The 16,684-nt window shown below is 44.1% G+C and overlaps 1 protein-coding gene across 1 annotated transcript in view; it reads left to right on the top strand.

Annotated features, from left to right (window-relative positions):
• Positions 1–16,684, top strand: part of Vir (VIR_N domain-containing protein) — a 182,552-nt gene that overhangs the window by 13,093 nt on the left and 152,775 nt on the right. The window contains exons 5-7 of the mRNA XM_077686406.1: positions 737–875; positions 14,883–14,963; positions 15,658–15,851. Of these exons, the coding sequence (XP_077542532.1) occupies positions 737–875; positions 14,883–14,963; positions 15,658–15,851 (414 nt within the window). The remainder of the gene's footprint in view (positions 1–736; positions 876–14,882; positions 14,964–15,657; positions 15,852–16,684) is intronic.

A 16,684-nucleotide genomic window follows, 5' to 3' on the forward strand; every position in this document is an offset into this window, starting at 1 on the left:
AAAGATCACCAGGGAATAGCTGGTGTCATTTTCATGTAATTATCATCTCTCAACACTTGCTAGGAGCCTTTTGATAAAGAAAATTGATGGTAAGGCAGCATAACCACGAGGGGCAAGCTTTTTTTTGTCAAGTGCACCACCACGCCTCCTTTTGCGAAAAAATGCGCACCTAAGCTGGCAAAAAAATGGCGTCAAAAATTTCAATGTCACCGGAGCAGGAAAATTTAAACTGATTATGAAGATGTAGTGCCTAGAATAACCACTGGGGTGCATTAGGTGTACAAGAAACGACTACATCATGTCGAAATTGGCAATATAAAGCATCAATCTCTGGTGATAAATTTGAATAGGCGTGGTAAGGAAAGAGTTAAAAAAAGATTTATGCAAGTAGAAACATAACAAATTGGTTTCCTTAAACTAATTTTTGAAGAGCTATAAAGTGTTCGTCAATACAAGTCAGTGAAGTTGGTTGGCATTTGAGCTGTTTTTTTTTTTTTTTTTTTTTTTGTCACATTAACAGCTTCGTGTAAGGCTGTGAGAAGCAAACTGAAATTTTGGGTTTTGTTTGTATCTTGCTTCACGATACATTGTTGCAGCTTTGCGTTTAGAAGTCTCATACAGATTTTACGACTTTCTCTTGCACATGTGTTATGTTTTTGTTTAGTAGAGAGAAACTGATTTCAAGCTACTTCTTATCAAAGGGGCAAGCGTATGACCGCCACGGCCTCTCTTCCAGATCCCCACTGATGGCCTGGTTTTGCGTGGCTGGTACAGTGCCATAACACTTGCCGTGTATGGCATCATCAACAAGGTCGTAAGAGAGCCACCCTCACCTCCTCCACCCCCTCCACCCCAGGCAGCCTTGCCAACAAAGAGTGAGTGGATTTTCTGCAGCAGAGCGCTCTTTGCGAAGGGAATCGCACACGTTCTCGTATTCATTTCCATGCTTATGTAAGCTCGTTTAAATGGCAGAATTCAAATTTTAAATGCTTTTATTTGTTTTGTACCTCTGTCGGGAAAGAGCAAGCATCATTTTTTAAGATGTAATATTTGCCCTGTGTTCAGTATCAGAAGTGTTCTTTGGCTGTTTGGCACAGTGCAAGCAATGTTTTCAGTTCAATGGCTCTGCTTTCGATGCTGTGTTTTAAAAACTGTGAAGCATCAAGAGTATTGTAAACAATCTTTTCTAGTGTAGTTCTCAGATTTTGTACCATGGGTGTTAGTTTAAACATGTATGGTAAACAGTTAAAAATGCATGGAAAACAGTTCCTTCATGAAGGTGAAATTTCTGCTTCAATAGAATATGACCTGAGGGGCAGCCTGACGCAAACACAGTTCATGCAGTCTCTCGAAAACCTTGAAAACCCTGGAATTTAAAAAGCTTGTTTTCAAGGCCTTGAAAAGCTTGTTTTCAAGGCCTTGAAAGTAATGGAATTTTTACAGGCCCTTGAAAATCCTTGAATTTCTTGAATTTTCCATCTCAGTAAGCATAAAGGCAACGTGAGGCTATGTAAGGACTGAGTGAGTGTTTGTTGCTTTGTCGATCTTCTTTAGTGAATAAATGTTTGCATTTTGTTACACACTAAAAGTGCTTATCCACATAATTGTCACAAACAATTGTAAGAAATTGTTTAAGAAAAAAAAAGTCTCTGGAGCTGTAATTTACACAAAGGGTTTTGTGAAAACAAGTCCCCTTGTTGAAATGATGGTTCCAGCAAAATTCCCATTTTTCAATAATTATTTTTCATCATTGCATGCCTTCATCTCCCCCTGAACGTTGGTCTTATTTAAATTTCTTACAGGCAATGTAGTCCTTAAAAATTGACACACAGAGCCTTGAATGTCCTTGAAAACTTCAGAGTTTTTGTTTAAAGGCCAGAATAAACCCTGGCAAAGTATTGAATCACACAATCAGTCAAATGCCGTGTTGCAGTATGACTAGTTGCCCGCCGCGGTGGCTCAGTGGCCAAGGTGTTGTGATGCTGACTGAGTACGAGGTCGCGGGTTCGATTCTCGGCCGCGGAGGCCGCTTTTCTGGTGGAGGTGAAAAGCAAAAACGCCTGTGTGTTCGAGATTTCGGCGCTTGTAAAGGTCCCCAGGTGGTCAAAATTAATCCGGAGCCCTCCACTACCGCGCGCCTCATCGCCTGTGAAGCGTTGGTGCATTAAACCCCACAATCAATCAAATCGATCAATATGGCTAGAGTTTGTTTAAGGTTGTATACAACTTCACTTTGGGCTATGTCAGAGTATCGAACATGCCAATTTTAGTGCAAACTGCTTTTCAATAAGTTGGATAATTGTGAAAATAGAAAAAAAAGGATAGGGCCACCCAATTGACTTTACTGTGGCTTCGCAGTGATGTCACAAATCCTGAGCCGTGAACAGCTGATTCCAGAAAAGAAATCACAAAATAAAAGAAGTGGGGTTTCAGTACAAACTAGTTTGTTTTAGATTCAACGTGTAGTTTTTTTTTATTGATAAAGCAATTATCAAATGGCTATGATACAAAAATTTATGTGGAACAAACAATTCTGCTGTATATCTTAAATATGATCTTTAAATCCCAGCAGCTGAGTACACGGTGCCACCTTTGAGCATCTCATGCAGCTGTTCAATATTAAGGGTTGTTTTAGTTTAGTTGCAGCCAAGTTTCACAAAAAGAGGGTATAAGTTAGGTGCGTCACACTTTTTGCCAGTGCTTACGTGCAATGGTGGCCATTAGAAAACATGATTATCAAAACAGTGAGCAGAGTTAGCAAAATATCTTTATTAGCTTTTAATTACTCTTTTTAGGGCACATGTTTTGCATTTGGAAACTAAAGCCAACTGATTATTAAAGCTTAGCCGACTTTACAGAAATCTCAGAAGTGTCTTTGGGTCCAACATACACATCCTCAAGATTAGCCCTCAAATACATTGGTGTTCCAGCTCATATCGTGCCATTTTTGGGGGCCAAGTGCACAGTATGCCCTAGTATCTGGGAGGGTGAACTTTGGGGATGAGTATCTCGGATCCAAAGCCCGATTCAGGATTTCTGCAAAGTTGGCTAAGCTTCATTAATTTGCTGGCGGACACAGCGGTGATAGAAAACTTGTAAGAGAGCATTAATTGGGCTCGGAGAACTATAAAGAAACAGTAGAATAGGTAGAATCTGAGGTAGTTGCTAGATAATCAACTTCTTTATGGGTCAGCCTACAGACGTCGGCACTGTGTACTGTTGTATTTTTGTTGTCCTGAGTATTATTTGTAGGTTGACCTGTTAGGAAGTGAATTACTCACCAGCTACCCTTTTCTGGCTGCAGTCCTAAATACGTCCCATTTCCATGTTGTGGTGAATAAGGTCGTCCTGTTAATTTGCTTGACATTGACCCTTTAACCGCATATATCGCAGTGATAAAAGCATTGTTTTCCGTCAAAAAGATTGTGAGGTCCTTTCTGTAGTCTAAATAAATGTAGTCTTTAAATCTGCAGTCCTTTAAAGGGACACTGAAGTGATATGTAAACATTGCGGGATTACTAGCGCAAATTGTAGCCCGGAGTCCCCAGGCCATGTTTCGACCACTCTGGGCGCGTTTACGCGATTTTATTTAGTAGAAAAATTAATTCGAAAATGCTGTCCTCCTCTCTTTACGCTCGCCCATTTTCTGTGGCGTTTTCGTGTGACGTCAGGAGGTGCCGAGCTCGCAGTTGGCTGCGCTACTGCACGGCTCCCCGGCCTTCAGACAGAGTCAGTCGGCCCAGCGTTTCGTCCGCCGGCCGCCGACGGGTCGTCGCAATTCGTTCGCTCAGTTGAAACGAAGCCAGGACACGTTTGTGAATGGAAGAATGTGCCTTTCTTTACTTGGTTAGTTTGTACACTGTATCTAGCTCCAAGTCAAGGTCGCTTCACACAAGCGCTGCACAAGCGCACATGTGACGGTTCGCTGACTGGTACGCCAGTAGGAAAATATAAGGCCTCTTGAAGGCGGGAGAAGAGTCAGCGAAGTCAATATAGGTACTAAGGAAATAAAATCAACTGATATTTTTACCGTACAGCGTAAAACTAGGGTGCGGGAAGCACTTTTTTGCGCTGGGCGAACAACCACAGCGGTCAGCAGCACGACTACGCATCTGCGAACGCTTTTCAATCTACGAAATGCAATTGCTAGACGTGAGCTATTGTGGAAACTCGGGGTACGCTTACTGCACGAGCGCAATACAACAAATAGTCACCTAAGCTGCTTGAAATGCCAAAACTAAATAAAAGTGTACACGTGTTGTACAATATATACCTTATATTACCGAGGTCGGCTGAGCTGGGCTCGTGGCCTAGTGGTTTGGGGCGCGAGGTGTGTTGTCGCAGGTGTTTTGCAAGTCACGAGTTCGAGTCCCCGCGGGTGCGTGCTTTTTTTTTTTTTTTTTTGTAAGTTAACTTTTTCGTTTTCTGCCGATGTTTTCTACATTGAGTTCACCTTTTTTTTGGGGCTGCAACGTTCATGGCTCCACGAACTAGTTCACAGAACGCGCGCAGGCTGGCACTGGCGCGCTAGCGAGTTCTCGTTGGCGTGCTGTTGCCATAAGCACCGACTGCTTGCGGGCAATGGGCACAGGCCAGAATGAACAGACCCTTGGCCTGGTGCGAACACGCTTTTTACGGTACAGGCATGAGTGAGGCAAGCTCCAAATATGGGGGAAAAGCGCATGACATTTGGGCGTCTGCGGGTACGCGGAGGGCGTCCATGCACTGCGTAGGCCTCGGCTAGTGAATGCTACGATTCCAAGCCGTCCTGGGAGGCTTATCTTTATGCATTTTCACAGCTGACAACATGGCAGAAGCGCGGTACGATGATTACTGAGGTTTTGAGAATGCCCATCCAACAACGCCACCAGTTGTGTTTTACAGAACCGAAACCGAAACCGAAACTTGTTTGGTTGCTCACCTTGGACATCGTCCAATCACGGTGCCCGCTCCTCCTAACGTCACAGCTTTAGTTGATGCGGCCGCCGCAAACCGCGCATGGTAGTTTTTCTTCTTTCGCGCTTTGTAAAATAATTACCGATTTGTCAGCCGGATAAACGATGAAAAGTGTGCTAATTTGAGCCAGTCTACGCAGTCCAAGCAAAATTGGGAGCTTGACAAATTCACTTCAGTGTCCCTTTAAATAAAGCAGTGCTGTATGTTTTTTTTTGTGGTCTTTTAAATTTGAATAACACATCAGAGCCAGATTTTAAGAGTAGTAGTGGTAGTAGTAGTGGTAATAATAATAATAATAATAATAATAATAATAATAATAATAATAATAATAGTAGTAGTAGTAATAATAATAATTTTTTATTTATTTATTTAATACTGTAAGCCTTTCTCAGGCTCATACAGGGTGGGCGTGCAAATATACACACTCGGGTACAAACCAAGCAATATCGCACATTACCAAAAGAAACAGAATCACAATATGCTGGTGAAACTAAAACTTGGAAGATGAAAGCTATTGCACAAAATCATGGCCAGGTCACACAACATCATCCTGGCATCAGCAGGTGTTACAGTGATCAGTGTGTTCGGAAGCGCTCACAAACAAAAAAAGGGAAACTTTTACTCTTCATAAATCAATCTTTCTGCATTTTGAACAAATGAATCTGCAGAGGAAATGTTAACGCATTCACGTGGCAGTTTGTTCCACTGTTCCACTGCTGACGGGAAGAATGAATATTTAAAAGTGGCACAGCGTGACATGAATGGTCTGATGCACTTATTATGGTTGGTACGAAGAGAGTGGTGGTTAGGCGGCTTTATATAGTTGCCCTTATCTATGTTTAAACCGTTGTGATATCAAAGAAAAAGAAACTTTAAGGAACAGACACGGCAACGGGCTGCAAGGGTTGGTAATATTCTATCAATCAATCAATCAGTCATGTATATTTATTGTGCCCAGGAACAGCCGTGAGGCCTTAGTGCTGGTACACAGATGGATACAGGTACAAAAAAAGGAAAACAAAAATTGAAAGGAAAGAACACTTTGACAGCGTATAAAATAAAAGAGTAGAAAAAAATAACTTCTAGAATGTATATTACAAAGTATACCGTACAAATCACTACAAAAACGTAGGTAGCGTATACACTACATGCAATGAACACAAACAAAAACTGACAGGATATAACAGAGTTGGTAATTACATCGTACTGATGAAACAGAACATCTGCACACTACAGATATCGTGTAACCTTATAACAGCAATCCATAAAATGGAAAACAACAAAAGAGTCATATAAACAGCATACTCTCTATACAGTAAGGGAAGCAGGTAAAAAGAAGTTACTATAACTAGAACAAGATCCATTCAGTATGACTCAGCAAAGAAATATTCCATATAGTTCCATGTAAGAGAACAAGAGGGAGCATATTAGCGAATGAGAATTCTGGAAGTGTCTGAACTGAACTGATTGAGGGAGCTGTTAAAAATATCTACGTCTGCAGAGTAGAAGTTACACGTGCTCTGCAGCCTGAACAGCGGGCAATGTCGGTTACAGGAGCTGAGAGTACGAAAAGGATGACATTTTCTTGTGATTTTAAGAGGCACTGTTAGTTGGAGCTCAGAAAGAAGTTCCGCGCTGCTAATTTGTCCATGTATGAGCTTAAAAAGAAATAAGAGGTCAGCTGTATCGCGCCTAGCCTTTAGCTCAGGCAGCACTTGCAAGTACCGTGGTCCAGTGTCAAGACGGTGATACTCGTGAGGGAAGCGATGTCTAAGTATGGACAGCAGCTTATTCTGCACTTTATCAATGGCCCTGCTGTTAGATTTGCATGTACCATTCCAGACAACCGAGGCATATTCCAGCACGGGACGACAGACAGTGGAGTACAGTTTCAGGAAGGACTTTGCACTACGGAATTCTTTAGACATCCGGCAGACCATGCCCAAGCGGCAGAGAGCTCGCTGTTTGATGAATCGAACGTGCGGTGTAAAAGTCAGTTGGTTATCAAAGAGCACGCCAAGATCAGTTGTCGTCGAGATTCGAGGCAAAGTAACATCGTGAACTGAGTAGTGATAACGCAGGCAGTCTGTTTTACGCGTGTATGACAACACTTTGGTTTTCGCGGCGTTCACTATCAGTTCGTTCTCTTTACACCAGAGTGTAAATGCATCCACGTCTCTTTGCAAGTGCCCGCAGTCGCTAAGAGACGAAACTTCCCTAAAAATCTTGATGTCATCAGCATAAAGTAAAAAAGAAGAATGCCTTATAGCAGCTGAAACATCATTGACAAATAAAGAAAACAAAAGAGGGCCTAGAACAGACCCTTGTGGCACACCACTTGAAACGCAGTAACGATAGGATTGCTGGCCGTTAACATTTACGTAGCAGGTCCGCCCACGCAAGTAACTAATTAGGAGGTCAAGAATCGAATTATCTATGTTGAGGAGTGACAGTTTAGAAATTAACAATGGGTGACTGACCACATCAAAAGCCTTGCTCAGGTCAAAGTACACAGTATCAAGCTGCCTCCTATGATGAACCGCTTCGGACGCTCGCTGCATGAAAGAAACGAGGTTAGTGGTTGTGGAACGTCCGGACATAAACCCGTGCTGTTCGGATATTAGTATTCCCTTAACACTCTCAAAAAGCTTAGACGCCGCACAGAGTAGCGAAATAGGCCGATAGTTTCTAGGACTATCTTTAGCACCAGTTTTGAAGACAGGGACCAAGTGTGCTAACTTCCAGGCTGCTGGAAAAGTAGCAGATTGAATTGAATTATTAAATATAGCGGTTAGTATGGGAATCAGAAGCTCCCCATAGGTTTTTAATATTGCGGGAGGAATGCCGTCAGGGCCACAGGAAAATGACGGTTTGAGGCGCTTCAGGGCTTTCCGAACGTCGCCCTCACTTATTCTGGGAATGCAGAAATTAGACGACGCAGAGGAAGAGTTGGACAAAATGTTAACTTCACCCTTTGGAAATACTGAGCTGAAATGATCCGCAAAGGCATTAGCAACGTCTCCAATCGGGTTTCCATTGTCGTCTAGAAGGTTAACGATTTCGGCAACCTTGCCAGCAGATCGAGAGCGAACATACTGCCAGAAACTTTTCTGGTCGCGTGTAGCGCTGATTTCTACATTGGCTATGTAGTCTGACCGATCGCGATCATACAGCTCTTTACACAGGGCTCTGAAATACTTAAACTCTTTTTTCCAAGCTTCGGATTGTAGCCCGCGAATTTTCTTGTGAGCACGGGCTTTACATTTTAAAGCCTTTCGCAGTTCCGCAGAAAACCATTTCGGAAATTTAGATTTCTTTCCGGACGTTCTTGGTATAAACATTTGCATTCCTTGCTGAATAATTGTAGAAAGTTTCTCGACTTGGTCATCAACAGAGGGAAGTTTGACAAGGAGAGACCAGTCAGTGTTACATAAGTAGTTATAAAAAGCAACGTAATCTCCAGCAGCATAATTGTACGTCGGATGTGCAGAATGGCCGGAGCATCTCGATTGCCCCGACACATACGGCAGTGAGATATGAAGGACAGGATGAAATTTGTCGGGACGGACCAGCAAGGTATCCGACAGAGAAATGGTAAGGTCCGCCTGGTTGGAAAAGCAAAGGTCTAAAACATTACCACAAATGTTTTTACACCTATTGCTTTGTTCCAGACCAGTGAAAAAAATAAAGTCTAACAGACAGTAGCCCTTCTGGGAAATGTAATGATGATCGTGTCTGACAGTGCGATCATCCCAGTCTACACCGGGAACGTTGAAATCCCCGCATATAAGAAATTTAGTGTCCGGGTAGGCATTAACAACATCCTCTATTGATGTTACACAGCGCTGAAATTCGGCGTAGTTTATGGATGGAGGTATATAAAAGGTGGAAATTAGGATACTATTTTTTCTACCGCCGAGAACCTCCACCCACACTGATTCTGCGGCAGTTTCGAGGTCTGACCGACGACGGCAGTTCAACGACTTGTCCACCGCAATGAGCACTCCACCACTGCAATATTTAGAAGTGGGGCCAGTACGGTCACTTCGGAAAACAACATAATTATCAGTAAAATAATCGCTAGACGGAATTTTGGAGGATAGCCAAGTTTCGGTAAGGACGATTACATTATGTGAGGACGAAGCTATAGAGAAAAAGAACTCAGCAGATTTGGTCCGCAAACCACGGACATTTTGGTAACAAACACTGATCATGCGGGCGAGGAAAGTTCAGACAGGTGCAGCATAATAATAATAATAATAATAATAATAATAATAATAATAATAATAATAATAATAATAATAATAATAACAATCTAATGCAGGAGAGTTACAACCCCCCACGGTAAGGTAGAGGAGAGCTTATTCAAGAAGACCTTCAGTCACATGCTTGGGGGGGAAGGGGGGGGGGGGGATTGTGCAGACAAAAGAGCATACAGTAGAAAAAGGCCCACGACCCTTCGCTTGATATATTTTTAATAAACTGTTCTTATAAGTGTAACACAGTTTACAGATCCCCTTGGGGTACTGATTAGGGAGATTTTACTGTGACATTGATTATTTGTACTCGGCAAATGCTGAAAAGAGCTAATCAAAGCTTGCTTCTACGTTTTATATTTCTCTGATTGTTATTATTTTCTGGTCATTTGGAGGGGCACATATGTGGTAATTGCTTGACGTTAATGATGTTAAGGATGAGAGGCAAGTATTAATGTGCTGTTAACTCTTGCATGATCCATGTCTGCTGCAGAGAAAAAAATTAACAGAGTTAGCCAAAGTATCAACGAGGTAAGCAGGGGTGTTTGTTTATAGTTTCGGAAACAGTGCAGGTTGAAGTCCTGTTCGTTCAGGCGTGAGGTAATGACTCCCCCCCATTAATATGTTGGAAACATTACTCGGCTGTATACCAAATACTTTTTACCTGATGTGCACCTTCGTCTCGCACGAGGTTATGATTTCACTCCTTTCTCAGTTCCCCGCATCATTTGGGGGTGGGATGATATGCACCACTACCCCTTGTTAGACGCAGATGCCTGCAGACATGCAAACCTGTGGTTATGGTTGCCAGCTATGCCTGTAATAATCAACTGCGACTGCTGTTTTGGCTGGGACTCGATTCTAACGTACATGCAATTTTGGGACGCTTTTTCTAGGAAAACAAAAAGGTGCGCTTTAGAATCGAGTAATTGCAGTAGTTCATGACCTTTTTGTGGGCCTTATCTACAGCTAAAATCAAAGTGACGCTGAATTAGTGGGGAAGGGGCATGCATGGGGGTGTTTAGTTACTCATTGAACTCGTGGGCTAACATATACATGCAAGCCATTGACATACCCACACGCCAGCTCCAGACTGGTGTGCACATGCTGATTGCATGGCCCTTGCTCGCGCAGATTTCTCAAATGCCTAACTCTTAGGCAGGAGAAAAAAAATTACACCATCTTCCCGTGGGGAACCCTGATGAGGATGCGAAGCATCGTGGCAGTTCCGTGTGGTTCCATTGTGTTGCCGTTATGTTGAGTGACCTGGTTTTTACTAGCGCCAGAGGGAATTCCGCGTCCGGGTCCACACCGGTGGCAAAGGCACGCAAGTGCTGTTGTGTTACGGTGAGTAGGTGGTGGTTCTCGAGGCGCCGAAACTCGTCCATCATGTTCTCGTCGATGTTGTCTCTGTGGTAGAATCGGTAGTCTCCGTCAGCTTTGGTGAGGTAAAGGTTGTTGATATTGGTGCACCGGCTGAGAGCAATGTACACGCCCTCCTCTTCGCAGCTTTGTCTTCTCGTTCTTCTTCTTCTTCGGCGGTTCCCCTACGGGAAGATGACGATGGGGGTTGAACGCGAACCTATCTCGTGATGGATTCTTTGGTTGGCCAATCCCTAGGGGCATCCTGCCACAATCAGCATCAGAGGCGCTGCGGACGGGGCTGGTTGAGCTGCAAGGCGCGTGGCGCTTCTCGCCACAGCTTTCCCACGGGATATTCAGCATCCCCCTCTAAAGTTTTCAGTTCGTCGTTTCCGTTGACGTTCAGCTTCGCCTGCCTTCGTTGTATCAGTAGCTTCTTGACGTAGTTTGAATGAGTCAAGGACATAAGGCGCATTCGTAGCACTTTCTCCTGTCCCGGATTTGTAGCGTAGTGGGAAGAGCACCGCATACCTCCCGTTGCGGCCAGAGAGTCGTGGGATCGAAACTGGGCGCCGCTAACTATTTCTTTTTTTTATAGTGTAGTATCGCGGAGCTGTGGGTGTAAGGAGGAGAGTTGCGCATGCGCAGTGAGCGTGTGGACGGCGCCGCCATCAACGACGCAGGACAAGGCGAGCCTAAGAAATGCTCCGCATTTAAAAAAGAATATCTCCAAAAGGCAGGACTTGTTGCACGGTGTAAATTTAGCTGCTCCCCGATTCCCTCTTGTTTCCTGCTAGTTATCTGCAAGAGTTAATGGGTACAAAGGTTGCAGTCCTGTGCTATACCAAAGTGATTTCTGTTTAGGGGAGGCCACTATAGTTTTTCGCTGCTGCTTGCTGACCTACAAATGCATGTTACTGACCAGTAAAAAAATTTTAGCCAAGAAATGTGTTGGGGATTGCTGGGCTCAATATGAGCATACACTCTGGGCACGTCAAGGCTGATGTGAAAATTATTTCATACTCAACACAACAGCCATGTTGTGCCATTGTTTTGGCTGGTAGCAGATGACACACTTGTTGCATTCTTTTTCCTGTTTTCCCCCTGTGTCTAGAGCGCATAATGGCTGCATTTTGTAGCATTACACGGCGTCTGGCTCTTTTTGCTGCCCGTAAGCTGACAAAAACAATCTAAACCTTCCCAAACCAAAAGCTAACCAAAAAGACCAAAATAATCATTGCAGTAATAACAACTAGAAGAAAAAAAAAAACTGAAGACAGAATGGGACACGTTTGACCAGAACTTGCACTCTTGGTATAACAAAGCTGAGGCGTCTCTAGACCATTATGCCAAGTGTTCTGAACCGTGTTGACACAGCTTTGAAAGGTACCAATGCAATCAGATGGCATTTTAGCCCATGCTCCAGTGCTGTGAAGCGCCGTCAGATGGCACTCCAGATACTTTTTTTTTTCATGAAACTTTATAACCTGTATTGTTGTGGCAACTGCTACTGCCCGTGGTGTACGAGCCCAGGTGCCAGCTATTGCAGGTGACAGAGTTGTAAGCTTGTAAAAGGCCAGAGCGAATGGCACCAGGGAAATGTTGTGGGAAGTACTCTGTGTGGTCATATTTCGCAGGTCGGTTGTGTGAACAGAAATATTTTTCTCTTTTGCCAAAGCAGTGGCTGTATTTTCGCACCTATAGCCTGTCTTTCAAGTAAAATCTTACAAGCAAAGTTGAAGTGGGAAGAAGAGAAGTGGGGGTTGGAATGGGGGAAAGGAGACAGAGGCCTATAACTGTCTGGTGCGTGGAGCCAGCGCAGGTCGATTGGGGCGAGAATAATACGGGAATATTGCCCCAATGTGTAACTCCACTGCACGCCGTGCCGTGCTGTGATGCATGCGTGCTGTGCTGCGGTGCACAGTTGCCATAGCACCGTTCCCCCGGCTCTGTTCTAGCTGGCCCATGGGCAAAAGCGGAAAAAAAGTAAAGCGGTGCTGTTCAGTCTTGGCCGTGGTGTTGTCTTTGTCGCGAGCGTGCGTGCCGGTTCAAGTTCAGGTTGTGCCCTTACGCACGGCCAGTAAATGCAGTTGTTTGATGACCGCACTTATTTGGTTTAATGGCGACTGAAAGGTTGTGTTACGCACCGAAATTGGGTGGTAATATCTGGGAATGTTTTTCTTTTAAGATGCTACTAGGGGAGGGGGGTTACAAGCAGTAACCGTGGGAGGCAATATGCGTGTTAGGTTATTTAAAGCTTTAAATTTGGGCCTATCCTTATATTCTGAACTTTATATTCAGGGTATTTTAAATGGTTGTTTAAAACAGTGCACCTTTTGCATGAATGTTGGCTTTTTGCAGATTGTCCACTTTCACATTGCAGTCTGTGAAAAAATTATCGATCTGGTCTTTATTTCATTGGATCCCAGGGATGAGATATTGCTATCACAAAGTGTGGAAAGCACTTCTTGATTATGAAACTAGTTGCTGGTTTTCACCTGCTTCCATTTGCTCTCTGGTGTGGTCAGACTGCACAGGCGGTTAGCCGTATCATGCTTCTCAAAAAGTAGCACTTTTTTTTTACCTCGTAAGGGAACAGCGGGAAAGCTACCCTGTTACAACCTACTAAATTGCCTGAAAGTGCACTGAGAGGTTTTTTTTTTTTTTAATGTGCCTTGCAAAAACAATATTAGAATTTTTGTTGTAGATGAATAAATTTAAATTTTATCCACGTAGCTGGTTTGAGCCAGAAAACTAGGATTAGTCACTGGGCCCAAAACAACCAATATCATTTTGCATATTTCATGCCCATGCTGAACACCCACCAACTTTTTTTTTTTTTTGTGCACTCATGTTGGATATTGTTTGCAGGGTTCGCACAGGTCCTTAAAAACCTTGAAAACCCTTGAATTTAGAAGTGCCTATTTCAAGGCCTTGAAAGTCCTGGAATTTTTAAATGGTCCTTGAAAACCCTTGATTTTCCTGAAGAGAAGCAATGGCCCTGTCTTTTCACGAGAATTTAAAGTGTTTTGTCGTGGATTTTAGGTGTTAACAAATGTAAAGAAACATTGCAACAATCAAATTTCAGTGTATTGCGTGAAACTGCAACAAGTTTGGTGAATTTTAATTGCGAGGAAACATTGCAAGCAGGCACTTCTCAATCCAAGCCATGTCAGGATACAATCCAGTGAAAGCCGGCTTGTGTTCTCTATCTTGCATCTTCCATCTAGTCTGTGGACGCTCGCTCATTGCATGTTTGCTGTGCCTCATATGCTCCATCTGCGTTTGCTTTTACGTGCAAATGGCAGACGTGTAAATAGTTTGTCCTGCCTTGCAGCACCACTCGCCGATTTAATTTCATCTGATACCCTTGCTGACAAAGCAAGAGATGCAGGCAGGATTAACTAAGTTTTGAAATAAGACAGCCTGAGCAAAACAGCAAGAAAAACGAAAAACACTAATCATGAAATAAAAAAAGGTGGGGGAGCATTAATGAACCCGTTAGCGCCTATGTAAATGTGCACTAATGTGCTTAGGTATTGTGCAATAAAAAAACTTTTGAATTGTGTTGAAAAAGTTATAAATTGTCTCAGATAAAACATTAGATAAGGACCTTGAAAATGTGTTTTCTGGTCCTTGAAAACCCTTGAATTCTTGCTTTTGAAACCTGTACAAACCCTGTGTTTGTCAACAGTGCAGGTTGCTCACATTTTGGGATACTTTTTGTTGTTGCTGCTGGCCTGTTGAATAATGGGCACCTGGTTCATATTTTTCATACAAGTCGGAGCAGCCAACCAAGCATAAAACAAAATAAATTGTCATTTGGGTTGAAGAGGAGCTCTAAAGAACTGAGATTATGTGTTTTGAAACTTGATTGTTTGTGCTTTTTCTGTTAAGTTTGCCCTTTCCTTCCCAATCAGTGCTGCTGTAACCGAAATTTAACAAAGAACAAATATGTTGACTACGGATACTTGGAAACTAGAAAGTGAGCTGTGGGTGACACTTGAGACGCACTGGCATACATTATGTGCTGGTTCTTTGAGGCCACTTGCATCCATTTTTGTTGATCTTTTCTTCTTTGCCATTTGTTCTTTGTCAGATTTCAGGCATTTGTGCTTGTTCAGAGTAGAGGCAGAAAGCTAGAGCAAACTTTGATGGTGCTACCAGTGGATGCACTTTCTGATTCAGGTTGTGCGTGCCTTCTTTTTCGCCCTGTTTTCTTTGTTTTTTCCCTCCTGTTTTTTTTTTTCTCTTTTGAGTTTCTTTTCCCGCCCTCGTTACGTACAAAACCTTCTCCCTCCACTCCAGTGAAGGAAGGAATACCCAAGTCCAAGTGGAAATTGTGCACCATGGTTGCATCCTGGCTGGACAGTGTTAATAACACAGAGGGTGAGAAAGTCTCACATTGTCCCAGCAGTAATGTCGCCTCAACGTAACTGCCTCATGCTACTTTGCTGTCCAGCTGTTTTCTTAGCCTCAAGTCTCCCCATGTCATTGTTTTTCCTTTCTTTTTCCCCCTCCCTCTCCTGCTTTGTGGGTCCTTCTATCATGCGGTGGCCTTCTGGTGGTAGTCGGGCGGAGGAGGGCTCTTGAGTGGAATTGGTTCTCTGGGCTGTAGCTGTTGTGTTTGAAAATTCACCTTTGTCCCAGGGCATGGCACCTTTTGTTTGCTGCTGGGTGCCCCTCTCCTTCTCCTTGCTTCTGCTCGACCCAGAGTGCCTGGTGCCTTCTCTTGCTTTCCTTCTCCTCGCAGACCTAACGCAAAGGGTTTGGTTTGGCCAGGCGGCAGGAGGATTGTTTTTAGGGGTAAGGAGGAGCGGCAGGGCCAGATGGCCACCCGAGCTGAGCTGCCCACTACTAACGTAGGAGGTACAGCTTGCGGGGGCAGCAACTAACCCGACTCCTGTTTTGGTGAAACTGGAATGGGTGCTGTGTGCTGTTAGGAAGCCGGAGGCCGTGTTGTCTCTTGGGCTCTTGCTACTGACAGTTTGTGTGCCTGTTTGTGTGGCGTCCCGAGAAGGGCATTGGCTGCCGATGGTTGCAGGGGGCGGGGTTATTGGACGGCCCTTCTTGTTTCCGGCAGAGCCCCCCCAACGGCCATCTGACTTCGAGCGTGGTTCAGAGTCCTCCATCCCGTTGGTGCCACTGGAGTGGTCGGCGTCAGGATCCACCGCAACGGCGGCCGGCCTCTCTTCCGACCACCCGGAAAGGGTCCCGTACGGGGACCCCCGAGCACCTGGCTACGCTGGCAAGGCCTGGGCTGCGCAGAGTTCGCAGGTGGGCTGCTGTGTCGGGAGTGGCACGTTGTCTTTAGGAGGTGGCATTGTGGCTCATTGTGCACACATTCGGGGTTGTTTTGTTTTGTGACCAACATTGGCTGTCAGCCTTTGGTGTCTAGAGGTGGTGCTTACTCGTGTAAAGTAACAGCGAACAACTGGTCTGTGTTGTAGTTGGAAGAATCAACAGTTCACATCATGCAATCTCGGGTATCAAATGGCCAGCCAGGCGATGGCACTGTGTGAAAATAACAGAGCACTTAGGACTAGCACAGAAAAACTTTTTCCTGAGCCGTGTTCAATGCCAGGTTTGTTTTTGGTGGGCGCCAGAAACATTGTTCAAAACTTAAGCAAAAATTAAGCCTCTTTTATAGAGTAATCAATGTTGTGGGCTCGTGCCGTGGGTGCGGTCAAACGGCTTTTGAATTTGTGCAGCCTTGGAATATGCTTGTCACTGAAAGCTGTGGGAAGCGCTATAGCACAGCTTAACCTTTTGGCTACCATAGAGGAGCTGGGCCCGTCCTCGCAGGTTATACCGCTCCAACCTGAGACGAGCTACGCTTGTCCATGCTAAAACAAGCGCTTGCGCGCTACTGTAGTCAAGCTAACCTGAAATATGTTAGTTTATTATCATGTTAGTCATCAGGGTGTCTAGCGACCGGGAAAACCGGGAAAAGTCAGGGAATTTTTAGCCACCGGGAAAAGTCAGGGAATTGTCAGGGAATTTTTGAATCAAGTAGTACCAGTCAGGGAAAACCACATTGGGGCCTGCCCACACAGTTTAGAATAGGGGGAAACCAGTCTAACGCAACGCGAATGCAAACCGAACGCAAC

Source organism: Haemaphysalis longicornis, unplaced genomic scaffold (genome assembly GCF_048455015.1).
Source record: "Haemaphysalis longicornis isolate Haplotype H1 unplaced genomic scaffold, Haemaphysalis longicornis Haplotype H1 scaffold_1, whole genome shotgun sequence".
In the NCBI taxonomy this organism is placed as follows: domain Eukaryota; kingdom Metazoa; phylum Arthropoda; class Arachnida; order Ixodida; family Ixodidae; genus Haemaphysalis; species Haemaphysalis longicornis.